Source organism: Chlamydotis macqueenii, chromosome 5 (assembly GCF_036417535.1).
Source record: "Chlamydotis macqueenii isolate bChlMac1 chromosome 5, bChlMac1.mat, whole genome shotgun sequence".
Taxonomy (NCBI): Eukaryota; Metazoa; Chordata; class Aves; order Otidiformes; family Otididae; genus Chlamydotis; species Chlamydotis macqueenii.
Window position 1 is genome coordinate 28,463,163 of NC_141560.1, and position 15,168 is coordinate 28,478,330.

Genomic DNA, 15,168 nt, shown 5'->3' on the forward strand with positions numbered 1-15,168 from the left:
GCCAGGCTCCCGCAGCCGATGGCAAAATGTTCCCAGCTCCCTGGGTCAGCTCCTGCCCCCGCTGCCGGACCTGCTGCGGATGCCAGGTGCAAGCGTGACTGAGCTGGTCCTGCTGTGGCACATCGTGGTGATTCACAGTGTATCAGCCTCATTTAGAAGACCCTGCAATGTCATGGTGTGAACAGGTAGCAGGCAGGGGAGAAATTCACCTTGTTGATGCCTGCGCTGTTTTTCACCTGAGGGAAACAACGTGGTTCAATGGATGGGGCACCGGCATGAGAGGCATGAGCACAGCCAGACAGCCGCTGACCTCAGAGGCGCTGGGTTTTCACCATCCCTGGCACCCCGTGTTGCGAAAGTGCGTCATCAGTCCCTGCGCCAGACGTGCTCACTCCTTCCTGCGTTTGCAGAGCATGAGGAGAGCTGAACATAACGATTCACACAGAGATGTGAAAATACCACAGCAGACATCGGTCTTCAGGGCAAGCTGGCTTCTTGGTACCTTTGCTGATTCCTTTCTTGAAATACTGATGAAAAACAAGCTTTCCTGAATTCATCTCTTCAGAGCACCCACAGATATCAGCTAAGAAGAGCAGGTCTGTAGGCAGAGGGGATGGAGGAGCTCGCTGTGCCTTTGTGGAAAAACCGAGGGCAATTCCAGCATCAAGCTAAATACCACTGGATCTATAACATCCATCATTTCTAGATATCCAGGTATTGTGGTGGCAAGCATGATGCCAATGTCCAGACACAACAAAACAACACCCATACATAATAAAATGGGCCGGGCATACAGTCCATACATAGCATGAAGCACTTCAGAGAAGACCTGTGTGCATTCAGAGCCTAGGTACCACAAGGACATGAGGAGAAAACAAGAAAAAGCCTGCGCCAGAGGGTCCATTTCCAACACGGGTACAGAGTGTGATCTGCTCTTGGCTGAAACTGTAATTGTCATTTTTAAGCATGAATTCCCTCTCTACCTCTTTTTCTCAAGCAGATGATATGGATTTCTGGTGTCTATGTGATTTTGCCCAGTCATCCAGTTTAGGAGATTCAGACCCCCATGAGACCCTTCAGGCAAGAAGGTAGAAAGGAGAACATAGCCTCTCCTGAGAGGCCACACCACGTTTCTGTGCAGGCCAACTCCCTCCAAGCCTGTGAAAGCTGCTGCCTGCACAGTCGAAGGGTCCCTAGACATCATCTCACCACTCTTCCACTCCCCAGCATGACTGGTAGACACTGCCTGTGCTGCTGGTGGCCCAGGGACAATACGTGTGTGGAGGCCACAGAGCAGGCAGGTGCCTCTGCACTCGGCTGCTCCACAGCCCCATCCTGTCACAACAGTGCCGGTGAATTCTTTATACACAATCAAATAAACCAGAAGGCTATTAGATTTGAATTAGCATTCACTAACACAATTGATTGTGTGGATTTAGTCATCTAAATGGTCAATGGTAGGACATTTGGGTAATTATTACTGTTTAGTGATATTTCTTCAGCTAATTGTTTTTATTGAATGACTCACTTTGATGATGCAGCTGAAACCAGTGTGCAGCTGGGCTCTCGAGGACAGGCTTTTAGCTGCCCCAACCACCTCCCAGAGGCTCCATCATTACTGTAAGAAACTGCATTTGGGGTCCTCTGGCTGGTCCTTCGGAAAGGAACCATTTGGGAACTGTTCCTGCCTCTGCCAATGATTTCTCACAGCAGCTCACCCCATCAGGGTTAAATAAAACTGAGCTGAACTAAACTGCAGTGGGGTTTTTCCAAACTCCACTTGAGTGGGTGCCACCTGTGAGGGCAGCAGTACAACAGCCCACGTAAGCTGAGATATTTCCTCCTCCACCCTCCTAAGCACACCCCACCCTTGCCCCCCTTATGCTGCCCACCTGTCCCCTTCTCCGCAGAGGGGCCCAGCCCCGCTGCCCCACTCCCCCAAACCCAGGCTGAGCCCCAGCCCCGCAGCAGCGCCTGCCTGTGTGGGAAGGCTGGGGTGGGGGTCGAGCTCTCAGCATCTCCCTGCAGGCAAGCACAAAGGCAAACGGGCTGCATACCCCCCTCCATGACCCCTGCCCACATTTTGAGGGACCACTGCTGTGCTTCTCAGGACCAGTAGCGTCAAAACAATGTGTATCAGAGATCTCTAGGTGAGGCAGCTGAGGGAAGATGCTAAGGGATACAGGAGTGTGACTGGTCTCACAGTCATGCTGTGCCTGAAACTGGGTGATCTGGCTTGGTCTTAATTCTACTCTATGTTGTCATTTGAGATCAGCTAAGCCAAATATATGGAAGAAGTCAGAGACCTGCAGGTGGTTTCCAACCAAAAGGGGAGCGGGGGAGTGGGGGACTGCACCCCCAGCCCAGACAGCAGGGAGCTGCTGCTCAGCCCCACGCAGGAGGGTTCAGGCTTCTCCATGGTCATGCAGCCTGGTGAACCCTGAGGTGACAGGGACTTGAGGTTGCTCACTAGGAAGGATGAGAGAGGGCATCTCATGCACACAATCCACAAACACCCTTTTGCTGTTTATTACTTACTAGCTAATCGCTCCCACACATCCCAGATGCTTACAGAAGTGTGGGACTGCACAGGCTCATGGCTTGGCCAAGCAGCGCCAGGAGGCTGTCCTGGGCAGAGCTCAGGAAATGTCAGTGGCACGGTCTGGACACCACTATGACAGGAATAGCAGACACGTGGGTGAGTGAGGACTCCCCTTAGAAGGAAAAATATGACTACAACATGATGGACAGGGTGTTGCTGCATATACGCAGAGGGTGAGACACAAAGTAATGGTATAGTCAGCTGAGTCCTGCAAGGGGGGGAGCTCCTGTAGGCTGCTGGGAGAAGAGGATGCTTTGACTGTGATGTCTTCTACCTCCCAGGTCTGCAAGGGCAAAGATCTGCCAGCCTGTGAGGATACAGGAGGTAGCTGCAATGGCCATAGTGGGATGCTGGGCTTTGGGAGGCAGGGGATGCAGCCAAGAAAAGGGTTCATGTCTGTGGATGCAAGCAGAAGAAGAATTAAATAGTGTGACTGTCAAACACTTGTATCAAAGAGGGACCGATACAGCTTCTCTGCAGTGCTCTGGGGAAAATTACTCCCTCCCATCTCACTTCCCTTGCTGGCTTTCCCACAAATGTGTTTCAAAGCCTTCATGAGTCTTCATGTGTCTTCCTGTCTCAAGCATAAAACCAAACCCCTGGCCCTAAGTCTGTGTTGCCAGAGGTCAGGGTTTTCCCAAGCAAGTTCTATTTTTCCCTACTCAGAAATTTGGTCTGGGAAGAATTCAAGGATTACTTTTTCCCCATTTGTCCAGAGTTCCTGGAGATCTAGGGAAGGCCAGCACCGCATGCCACCGGGGCTATGCTGTTCACAGGCCCTCCAGACGTCACCACGGCTCACGCACAGGATGGGCAGTTCACAGAAGAACGGAACTTATGGCTTGTGCACAAACCATCTGTCCAAGAAGGCAGGAGCTTATCCCGCAATGATATTTCTGTCTGGGAAACACCACAGTCATAAGTTAGGAAATAACGCCCACGAAATCTGAAGAAATCAGAGCCCTAAAAGGCATACACCAAATGGGAAATCATCCCAGGAATGGATGCAGTCTTGGAGAGAGATAAATTTAAACTCTGTCCAGGCTGGAAAATCTGTGTGCCATCTCCATCTGCTCCCTCTTCCTCTCCAACACAGCTCCAGCAATGAATCATCAGCCCCAGCACCCTCTGAAACATGCACTATTGCTCCCAGTTCTCCTTTACTATGTGCAACTTGGGTACCACAGGACCAGCAGGAACGGCCACCTTCCGACCACCAACCTGGGTTACAGAGGTGAAGCAGTGCTTGTCCCCCAGTTCCTGCAGGCAGTGGTGGCCCCGAACTTGCTGCCAGCCATCACCTGCCCCAGGAGAGGTCATGCTTGGAGTAAGCAGTCAGCTGCATGAAAACAAATGGGACTACAAGGAAGTGAGAGCTGTGTGAGGAAATGTTTTTTATTAAAATCTAGTCTGGACAACCTGCGTCCTGGGAGTGCACGGCAATATCCTTAGCATGGGATGTTTGGAGTTTGGAAGAATCTGCATTTAACCCTCTCTAAGCCTGCCTTTAGCCTCTCTTAGTCTGCAAATCAGAGCTTACCTAGCACCCCTATAAATGCAGCCTGGCTCTTTGCTATCTCTTAGAGCTCTTCTCCCAGCCTGCTCTCCTGCAGAGAATAGCTGAGCTACCCCAGGCACTGCAGCCCCGCTCCCATCTGCAGCCATTTGTACTGCTATTGTATGGTAGAGGAAGGATGGGCTGGACCCGGACAGGGCACCGGCAGGACATCCAGCCCTTGGCAACACACGCTCGCCGCTGGCACAGCCAATGCTCCAGCTCTGCGCACAGCCCACAACTGTTGTGGAAAAAAAACAAAGTTAAAGCCGTAGGAACTTCCTGAGCAGACTCCCAGAGCACCCTGATGGGTGTTTTGCACCAAGGCACTTGAAGACAAGCCCCTCCTTAGCATTATCTCAGCAGCAGCTGCTGCTGCTGACGTACATTGTCAGCCTCAGGCAACTTGCGGGTGGCAGATCGGGGTTACCCCTCCCAGAGCCGTGCGGTCTGTGGGCTCCAGGCCTCCAAAGGACTTTTGCCACGAGAAGGAGCAGAGAGCAGAGAGCCTGCCCACCTCCAAAGAGGGTGTGCACAGGAGGAACTGGCCTAGAGACAGTCCCTCAGCTGGCAGTCCCAGAGCTTTTTTCAGGAAGCACCCAGCCCAAAGTTCATTTTCTGTTGTGTTTTGGTTTGTTGTTGTTTTTTTTTTTCTCAAGGTTATGCTCTTACTATTGTCTCGTATTTCCTGCTTCCTCCCCTGGCAGCTCCCCTGCTAGCTCCGACGCACAGCTACTGCACTCGGTGCCTTAGCTCCTCTGTTCGCCACATCCGTCCCCAGGGAAATCCCTGGGTCCACAGGCAGCTCAGCTCCTCATGAAGGTCTGCCACGTCCCTGTCTGCTGCGGCGGGCTCCCATTGCTCACAGAGAAGCAGCATGCTGGCTTTTTATGTTTCTGCAGGATGGTTTGCGCCCACCAGCTTTAGGCACAAGGGTTGCGCAGGAGCACGAGGAGGCTGAGAGCAAACTCTATGCACTGAGGCGGATGCCTCTCACTGCCTGTGCGCAGCCTCCTGCTTAGACAGCCCAGCGTAACTCTGTTCAGGTCTTTAGTTTGCTCAGAGTGTCATCTAGTAATGCAGGGAAATTTGTGTCCAGATCCAGCTTTGAACTTATGGATCCGTAATCCAAACAGGAGAGCAGCTCTCTCGCTGGCCCCGCTGGCTGCCTGCCCTCACCCTCTGCCTGGCAGAGCTCTCCATCCCAAATCCCGGCTAGATACTCTGCACGATCCCACCATGCTGCTCTCTCCAGCTTTGCAAGATCCCTACTTGCTGGGAAGAACTAGAGACTGTAACATTACCAAATGTCACAGCTGCCTGCAGGGGGAAAGTCCCTTTTCAATGATGTGTGCTCCCAGTTCATATTTTCCCTGTCAGGTGCTTCCACTCTGTCTGCAGCCACACAAGGGGCTGCACTGATGGAGAGCAACGTTATTCATGCTGCTGAAGGGAAAGTTGTACAATAAGCTCAAAAGACTTGCCTCTGCTTCTCTGCCCCCAGCCCAAGTCTCTTCTTCCCTTTGTGAAACACATGTGGCAGCAAGCCTTGCTGCATCAGGCAGCGAGCATCAGCTCAGAGCTCTGCAAGCAACATGCTTGCACGTGAGAAATGGGAATGACACCAGAGGAAACTTGTCTTCCAAGTGGTAGCTGATTTCAAACAACTTGACCTATATTTACCTGCAAGGCACAACAATAAAAGCAGTTTAAATTGATAGAGTACATCTCATCCCTAAGGATCCCCAGAAATGCAACCAGCTGATATATAAACAGCCCACAGTTCACACAGAGAAATGCAGATCTTCCCGGGGATGCAATACATCAGTTTAAGAGACGCCAAAAATAAGTTGCAATCTAAAAATAAAAGCAGAGACTAGTATAGCCAGCCAGAAATCTACGTCTATCAGACTCTGGCCAGGACATCTTAGTTAACTCCATTTCTATATCGGTGGGACATGGCTAGGATTTTCAATGCCTTAATTCAGACATTTGCTTTACATGCCAAAAATCACCTCCTGTGCTGTTTGCTTGGATATTATATCAGCTCAAATAACGTGGAAAAATGCTTCCTCCTTCATCTGCCACACTGCTTTTTGGAGTATCTGACCGTGCCATGATAGCCTTCAGTAAAAAGGTTTGAGGAGGTAGGGATACAGGCCACATGGCACATGGGACACCGTCAGCCTTCATCCCAGCTGACAAAAATGGACAAATGGACTTTGCTTAACTTTCCTTCTTCTCATTTGGCCATTTTATTTAAAGTTTTCAAATTAGTAACAGTCATATTATTATTAGAAAGCAGGAGGGAAATATGTTTTCCTTGTTTACTGCTGGACTAATTGTTTGGAGCAGCTGTAGACGGAAGCCTGAGATAACGCTAATTTTAACTGCAAAATGTTGTCAGAATGACAATGTTAACTGTTCCCTGGCTTCCATCGCACTAGCAAAGTCTTCAGTCTTTCGGAGCAATAAGCTGGAGTCCAGTTCCAAAGGGGTATCCGCATGTGTGCGTACATGCAGACAGCAGGTTTACTTCACTGATTTGCTTTGCTTTGGGTTTTAACAGCCTGGGCTAAGATCTTGCTGGACGTTGTGAACCACCCTTCCTGGTACGTTTACTGCAAGCCCTGCACAGTCCTCGAAATTAAATGGGAGGAAACAGTTAATTGGTATCAGCAGCAGCAATCACAAAAGGATGAAGTTGAGGGACCAACTCTGGTAAATCAGCAGCACCACAGCGACAGCACTAGACGGTTCTCATGATTAGTGTGGCAATCAGGAAATTACAGTTTAATGTGTTTGCTGGAGGAAGCAGCACGAGAATCTTTCATGTACTTTAAAAACTGATTAAAACCCTACTGCCCCTTTTCAATATTCAGGCACGCAAGGCTGCCTCTCGGAGCCCTGCCAGCTGCTTTCTGCAAGGCAGAATAAAAACAAACATCTTGTCCCTGCAGCCCCTCAGCCCTGCAAATTAAGTGCTCGGGGCACCCAAAGTGGAGGAGGCTTTTGCAAAATCTGGCTCTTGGGTATCACGTGCAAAACCACCTCTTGGGGTTACAGCCTTTTACATTGTTAAAGTGACTTTTAGGTAGCTCTTTGGTCTTGCTGGACCAGGCAGCATAGTCCCAAATAACAAACTGCAGAGAATTTTCATCTCCTCTCAAACTGATGAGCATCAAACACTCCTGTGAAATTGATACAGACATAGCAGAGGTATTAGAACAAAATACACAAGAGGACAAAGAGCATTCAGTCTGACACAGATGACTGCAGCGCTCGTAAAGTTTTGCTCCTGTTTCAGCAGGGTTGAGCCCTGTCCCTGGATAGGTACAGCTGCTCCATTCCCTGGGGGCAAGTCCGAGCCTCCCAGCATCGCAACACTCCAGTGAGAGGCCATGCAGGAAATCAGAATTGTGACAGGCTCCACACTACACCCAAAAACCGTACCTCCAAAAGCTGAGTTTGTTTCTTTCTGTTCTTTGACTGTTGTGGACCATGTAGAAAATTGTATAGAAGAACTGCTAGAATGTGTTAATTAAAAAAAAAAAAATAGGAGAGTGCCTCAGTAGCACAAAAGCAGCATCAAAGACCTTCACCACTGCTTCAAAATCTTTGTTTTATACTGTCTTCTGCATGTTGTCCCTTTAGACAAGTACTGTACAACGACCTTGTTAGCTCTGAGGAGTTACAGAGAACACTTTATTTGTTGTAATGTTAACAAGGGTTCTGCTTGCCCCTGCATCTTTTCTGCATCCTGCCCCTGCTACTTTACACGCTGATCAGGGTTTAGGGCAGAATCCCTTCTCAATCCGTGCTTTTGGCTGCCTAATACCCTGGGGGGGCTGGCCCTTGTATGGGCCCCCGCTGACACCCTGGGCCAGGCTGTGGAGCAACTGCGAGGCAGCAGCGTCTCCCCTGGGGCAGGAAGTGGGCTGGCCTCCACGCGACTTTCCATCCAGAAATCATTTTCCATCTCCTTTCCACCACCTACAACTGGCTGCAGTACTGCTGAGTTAGAATGCATACAAAATAAAAGCATCTCGCGTGCCTCTGAAAAGAGACTAAAAATAGCCCCATGTTTGCCTGTGACAGCAACTGGAGGTCACTTACAGAAGGAGGCAAAGACCTCGCTTTGCTGAGCTGGGTTTCCAGCCATCACAGTGAGGATGGGAAGTTATAAAGTTTAATTTCTGAGTGGTTCTAGCAAAACCACAACCAGAGGCAGCGTGTCCTGGCTGGGCTTGATTCCCCTGCCAGTCAGAGCAGGAGCTGGCTTTCCAATGCCCATCCTCCCTTTTTTGCAGGGAAGCAGGTAGGAGGAGATTCATTTGTTAACTAAATTTCCCCTGCCAATTTACATTAAAAAGGGGAAACTGTTTCAAGAAGCTCACAAAACTTTCATAACCCTTAACCTATAAAAGAAAGAGTTGTATGGCTTTTTTCTAAACCTGCCCGAAATCACCAACGGGTTGTCCCAGGCCAAGTGACGAATAATGAAAAAAAGCCCAGGAATGGCAGGGCTGGGCTGAAATCAGGAACATCTGCTCAAAGAAAGTCAGACATTCACCCTCTCCTCTGGCTCCTCCTTTCATCTTTGGATTTTCTCATAAGTTCTTCTTCAAAGGGATGCCATCCCATGGGAAAATGACAAAAGGAAAAAAGTGCAGACACTGTTACTCAGGCCAGCAATAGTTGCAAGAGATGAAAAATTCTTCATGGGAATCCCCCACATCTGAGAAGTAGAAGCAAAAATTCACCAGGGAAAAATTCAGCGCTGTCAGCAGACAATGCCTTTTATCCATGTGGGAGCCTGCATTTATCCAGTTCTTGTTACCCACAGATGGCATGACAGCAGTGAAGAGGAGCAGAGAAGAATCATTAGGAATGACCAGAGAAAGTAAGAATGGCAGAATATGTAGTTTCTTCTTTAAAAGGTTTGTTCTGTTATCTCTGTGTACTTTTGGAAAGAGGCCTGTTTAGTCCTGGGCCAGAACTGGATATACAGAAGCAGCGCAGAATTCTCCTGTTTGTTCCTGATCCCACTGCACTGAAGCGAAGTGAAGTGAAAACTTCCACACCAGAGGTGCAAAATCCTCTAAATGTCGAGGCACCATCTGCACACCTGCAGGCGCTGTGATGCTACAACACCAGTCATGTGCGACACTATCAGAATCTGTCCCAAAATCGATACCCCCCCATGCAACAGTAGGGCAGACGTGCAGTGTGCTGATGCACTTGGCAGCCTTAGCATTGCGCTGGGTGGTGTTTGGTTCCCTGAACTTTCAGCATGACCGCGCTATCCTGGGCTGGCTATGAAGCGTGTTCCTGCTCGTCAGACGAGCACCATTTAGTGACTCCCAAGGAGGTCCCTCTCACCAGCCCTCAAAATGATCCTCGCAGGGTCAGGGATCTGCCATGGTGTAGGTGAGGGCCGTGGAGGAGTGCTGTCGCGCCACACGGGTGGTGGAGCTTCTCCGAGCGTGGTCATCGCCACTTCGTACGCTTACAGACTGACCTTCTGGCCTGACGTGCCCCACAGCCCCTCTTACCAAACAGCGAGCTGGTGGAAAGTCAAGGGCAGGGGGGCGGGATGCAGGGTGCAAGGCCACCAGTACCCAGCATATGCAGGTGATCCTCAGTGTGCAAGAGACCCCCACACGGAGCAAAGACCCCTGCAGCGTGCAATGGGACCCCAGTGCAAAGACCTCTGCAGCGTGCAAGAGCACTTTGGTGCGAAGACCCCCACAGCGTGCAAGGGGCCCCACAGGGAGCAAAGACCCCCACAGCGTGCAAGGGGACCCTGTACCAGTCCCCACATCCGCTGCCCTGCCAGGGAAGGGGCACCGGGAGCCCTACGGCAGGGAAAGCCCCTCCACCCTTCCCCGGGAATGCCGGCAAGGGGCGGCTGCCCGGGGCGCAGCAGGGAAGTACCGACGGGGAGGCCGGGGAGGTGAGTACTTTCCCCCTCGAGGTGGAAAAACGCCAAGTCCCCTTTCGGGCCGGCCCCTTCCCTCCCCTCCGCCGCCCCGGGAGGGGCGGCGGAGGGGAGGGAAGGGGCCGACCCGAGCCGATCCGCCCTCCCTGCCAGCGCCGCCGGCGCCGAGCAGGACCAGACCCGTCGGTCGGGCTTTGAGTGGCTGGAAATTCCCGTCCTCGGCGGCTCCTCCCCCGCAGAAATCCCCTCGCCGGGGTGTATATGCCGAGCGCCGCCGCTGCCGCCCCTCACTCGCAGCCAGCTGGAGCGTCGGCCGCCATGATCAGCGCCCGCCGCCCCCTGGAGCCGCCGGTGATGGAGGGCTACGAGCAAGGGAAGAAAGAGCGCCAAGGTGGCTTCCAGCTCGACGATCGCCACGACAGCGGCTTGGACTCCATGAAAGAGGAGGAGTACCGGCAGCTGGTGAAGGAGCTGGAGGACATACGCCTGCAGCCCCGCGAACCGCCCGCCTGGGCGCAGCAGCTGACGGAGGACGGGGACACGTAAGTGGGGGTCGAGGAACGGGAGGTGGTGGTGTTGGGGACGGGGACACACGCGGAGGACGGGGGACATGGCTCGGTGAGGACGGAATGTGCTGCCGGCGAGGAGGCGCCAGGCCGGGCCGCGGCGGGGGGGGGAGGGCGGAAAGTCCCTGGAGGGGCGCCAGGGCGGGGCGGCGGCGGCGGCGGAAAGCCCCGGCCGCCGAAAGCCCCGGCTTGCGACACCCGCCCGTGACCCTGCCCCGGGCCCGCCTCGCCCCTCTGCCCGCCGGGGGGTGCGGAGGGGGGGGGGGTGTTAGTTAACGTGGGATTGGGGGGGTTTAACGTGGGTCGTTTAATTTTTTTAATTTTAATTTTTGTTTCCCCCGCTGCAGTTTTCTCCACCTGGCGATTATTCACGAGGAAAAAGCCCTGAGCCTGGAGGTGATCCGGCAGACGGCTGGGGACTCTGCTTTTCTGAACTTCCAGAACAACCTTAGCCAGGTACTTTCACCTCCCCAGCCCCAAATCCGGGTCAGCCCCCCACACCTCCACAAAAGCCCTCTGGGGAATTCCCCCCCACTCCCCTCAAAAAGTCCTTTTAAATTTTTTTTTTTTTCCAGTTAATGGAATCAATTAAACCAAAGCCTACATAATCAAAGCCTACATTCAGGAAAGTCCCCGGCTGGCTCTGGCCAGTCTTAGTACAACACTTCCTCTCTGCCGAGAGTGGCATTTAACGCCTGCATTTTTCAAATATGATGCAATGTGCTGCATCCCTCTTTGCTGGGATGTTAATGATACCCTTCATGTGGATTGACTGTTCAGTATCCGGAGAGCCCCAGGTTCCTCACTTCCAGACTAAGGGGCAACTAGATAATATGCTGGGAAGCACAGTGAACTGGATTTATGAAGTGTGTTTTTAACTGGGGGCACAAATCACCAAGCGGTCAAGGAGTCTGTTTTTCCAGATGTTGTTACTGAGTTTGTGGTGTAACTTAACAGGTCTGCGTTTTCTCTTTTGCCTGCAGACTCCTCTTCACTTGGCAGTGATCACCGATCAGCCTGAAATTGCTGAGCATCTTCTGAAGGCTGGATGCGACCTGGAGATCAGAGACTTCCGAGGAAACACCCCCCTGCACATTGCCTGCCAGCAGGGCTGCCTCAGGAGCGTCAGCGTCCTCACACAGTACTGCCAGCCGCACCACCTCCTCGCTGTCCTGCAGGCCACCAACTACAATGGTACGGGCATGCTGCTGTACATCAATGTTGGTGTGCTGTGCTGAGTTTAGGGTTGAGGTAATGGACAAGAGGTAATGGTTTTAAAATAGAGGGGGGTAGATTTAGATTAGAAATTAGGAAAAAATTTTTTACGATGCGAGTTATAGAATACTGGAACAGGTTGCCCAGAAAGGTGGTGGAGGCCCCATCTCTGGAAACATTCAAGGCCAGGTTGGATGAGGCTCTGAGCAACCTGACCTAGTCAGGGAGGTCCCTGCTCCTTGCAGGGGGGTTGGACTAGATGACCTTTGAAGGTGCCTTCCAACCCTAACCATTCTATGATTCTATGATTCTGTGATGCCCTGTAGAGCTCAAAGGTCTCTGGAGAGGTGGAGAAGGATTGTTATGCCCAATTGAGAGTTGGGGACCCCAAAGCACACGGCAGCGTCTGACTTCTTTAAAGTGCCTCCTCACTGTTGATTATTGGCTCTCATTGCATTTTTAGTGAGTACTTCTGCAGTGTTCCTCTTTTTTTGGTTACAATAAGTTGCAGTCAAACACTAGCATGAAGCCTCTAAGAAATCTTTCCAAAATCCAGCCCTGTTACTCATACATAATGGAAGCTGGAAAGCTCTTCTGGAAAACACCCTTTTACCATGGATGAATCGCAGACTTAAGATGTCGTCCTGTCCCATCATCTTGGCTCTGAGTGATAGGGCATTAGGTTAGACTTACTCAAATTTTCCCTTCATTTGTGTTTTGCAGGCCATACGTGTCTCCATTTGGCATCTATTCAAGGATACCTGGCTATTGTCGAATACTTGCTGTCCTTGGGAGCAGATGTAAATGCTCAGGTGTGTAATGTATACCCTGAATTTAACTGAGCGGGCTGCGTACTCACAAGAGTCAACAGGTCTGGCACTGGCTCTGGCTCTCCTAACATGCTGAACCTGGTGTTATTTTCACACAGGAGCCATGCAATGGCAGAACGGCACTACATTTGGCTGTTGACCTGCAGAATTCAGACCTGGTGTCGCTTTTGGTGAAACATGGGGCGGATGTGAACAAAGTGACCTACCAGGGCTATTCCCCCTGTCAGCTCACGTGGGGAAGAGACAACTCCAGCATACAGGAACAGCTGAAGCAGCTGACCACAGCCGACCTGCAGATGTTGCCAGAAAGTGAGGACGAGGAGAGCAGTGAATCGGAGCCTGAATTCACGGAGGATGAAGTAAGTAGCTATTTGCACCTTTTCAAGAGAAGGGGAAAATCCTGCCCTTTGTAGGTTTTTTTTGTTGTTGTGTTTTTTTGTTTTGTTTTGTTTTTTTTTTCTGGTGTCGCTCTGATGACATGCTTCATTAACCTCTTACCTATATAATAGCCCATAAAGTAAGGTTACACTACCATCAGCAAGGTGGGAGTTGGGGCAAGCATATAAATAGAATAAGAATAAAATGTAAAAAATAACATGAGAGAACGGAGGTTAACTTCACGCAACATGGTTCTCTGAACACCATTGTGTTGCTGACAGCTACAGAACCTTGTGAAATAAAATTCAAGTTAATGGGTGGTTTTCTCCTCCCCGGCATTTTTTTTTTTAATGTTCTCAGTGTTCTTAAATGGCAAACATAACCATTTAGATGTAGAAATTTTATACTCTGCCGGAGTCAGGGCACGCAGAATTTGGCAGTTATCCCAGAGTGGATACAATACTCCCAGTAAGAGTTTTGCATTAACAGCCTTTTGTTTTTTCTTGCAGCTTATATATGATGACTGCCTTATTGGAGGACGACAGCTGGCATTTTGAAGCGGAGCTTTCTGTGAAGAGAAGTGACTGTGTAGATATGTATAGAAAAAGGACTGACTTTCTTCATTTGAATAGAAAGTTGCAATGCAGAGGGAAAAACCAGGAGGGAAATACTATGCTGCTCAGCAAGGAGCACGTGATTGTAACAGGACGGTTCCAGGTTCTGGCCTGTGTTTAAATACAGCAGTGGGATGTGTAACATCAGTAGAGATCTGTGATTATTCACACCACCTGATAAAAGAGCCATGTAGCCAATCTTTTAAACTCTACGCAGGTAATAGACTACACATTCAACCTTCCAGTTACGGAGAGCTTTCTTGTGGCGTTCAGTACCATGAGGAACGCGTGTCCTCTTGTGCCGAGGCAGGCTCATACCAACAGCCTGCCTTCTCAGAGACTGTCTGTGAATTTGTGTTGGGCTGGTGGTGCTCCCTGGCGTTACTGGTCGACTTCAGCTGCTCTCGGCGGGGTGTCCCAGCTGGAGGAGTCAAACCAAGGGACTGTGACCTCCTGGCTGTTAGGAGAAAGTAGCAATAATGTTAACTGTGGGCATTGGAAACTCTGTGTTTCACACCATGTGTGTCATAATTGCTACACTTTTTAGCAATTGTATATTGTGTAAATACTGTACATTTTTTGTTTATAATTATTTTGGTACATGTGAGATATGTATTTATTAAAAAAAGTCAGATTACTGTACCTGGTCTGTCAAGTGGTTCATTGCCCACCTCGTCGTCCTGAGATACGTGGGAATCCACCTGGTTTGCTTTTTAAGAAACACTTAACACCTGGTAGACCCATATGGTCACAGGCTCAGGGGTTTTAGGTGGTTCACCACGGCAGTGGTAAGACATCTCAGCAGCTCAGCTCTCAGCCCTTCTGCTGCAGCTAATTATGGAAGCAGACGTAGGTGTTGTTTCCTGCGCCCGTTGCGGCAGGCAGGCTTGGGGGGCTGGGATTCCCCCTCTGCAACCCAAGGTTGTCCCGATGCTAGAGAGGGGTTTTGAGGCTGTCCTGCGTCAGCACCCACCCCCCTGCCCTCATGGCACCTCATGTTCCAGCTCCAACACACGGCAGCTTTTGCCAGGACTTGCCGGGGGAGGCTGGAAGTTTGCAGGGCAGCCCCACGCCCGCTCCCCCTCTCGTTTATCAGCCGACCCAGCTCCGGTTTGAACTCGGGTACCTTCGGATTTTCTGAAGGGGATTTCCACGGGAAGAGGGAGCACGCGCCCAGGGACATGTGCTGCTGCCTTCCACCCCTGAAATTCGGGTCCAGAGCCTCTGTCCTTCCCCACTGCGGGAGCTACCGCTCTCCTTGTGCAGTTCACAGCGGTGGGGGATGTGGTTTAACCCGCTTCAGTTATTCCTACGTGTTTCTCTCCAGCATTCAGGCAGACAGAATCACTTTGCACAAATCCTCACCTGCACCTGATGATCTGTTGGCAGCGTGGCAGCACAGGACTAATTTTAGCCACAGATTTTAGCCCATTGTGTGGCTACACAAGGATGGTTGTGTGAAGGGTG

General features: G+C 50.9%; 1 protein-coding gene across 1 annotated transcript; it reads left to right on the forward strand.

Annotated features, from left to right (window-relative positions):
- The first annotated feature begins 10,296 nt into the window (after positions 1–10,296).
- NFKBIA (NFKB inhibitor alpha) lies at positions 10,297–14,343 on the forward strand. The gene is made up of 6 exons (XM_086749947.1): positions 10,297–10,640; positions 11,012–11,120; positions 11,648–11,858; positions 12,603–12,691; positions 12,808–13,068; positions 13,597–14,343. The coding sequence occupies exons 1-6, from the start codon at positions 10,360–10,362 to the stop codon at positions 13,642–13,644; spliced, it is 999 nt and encodes a 332-aa protein (XP_086606073.1). The 5' UTR covers positions 10,297–10,359; the 3' UTR covers positions 13,645–14,343.
- Positions 14,344–15,168: the final 825 nt, after the last annotated feature.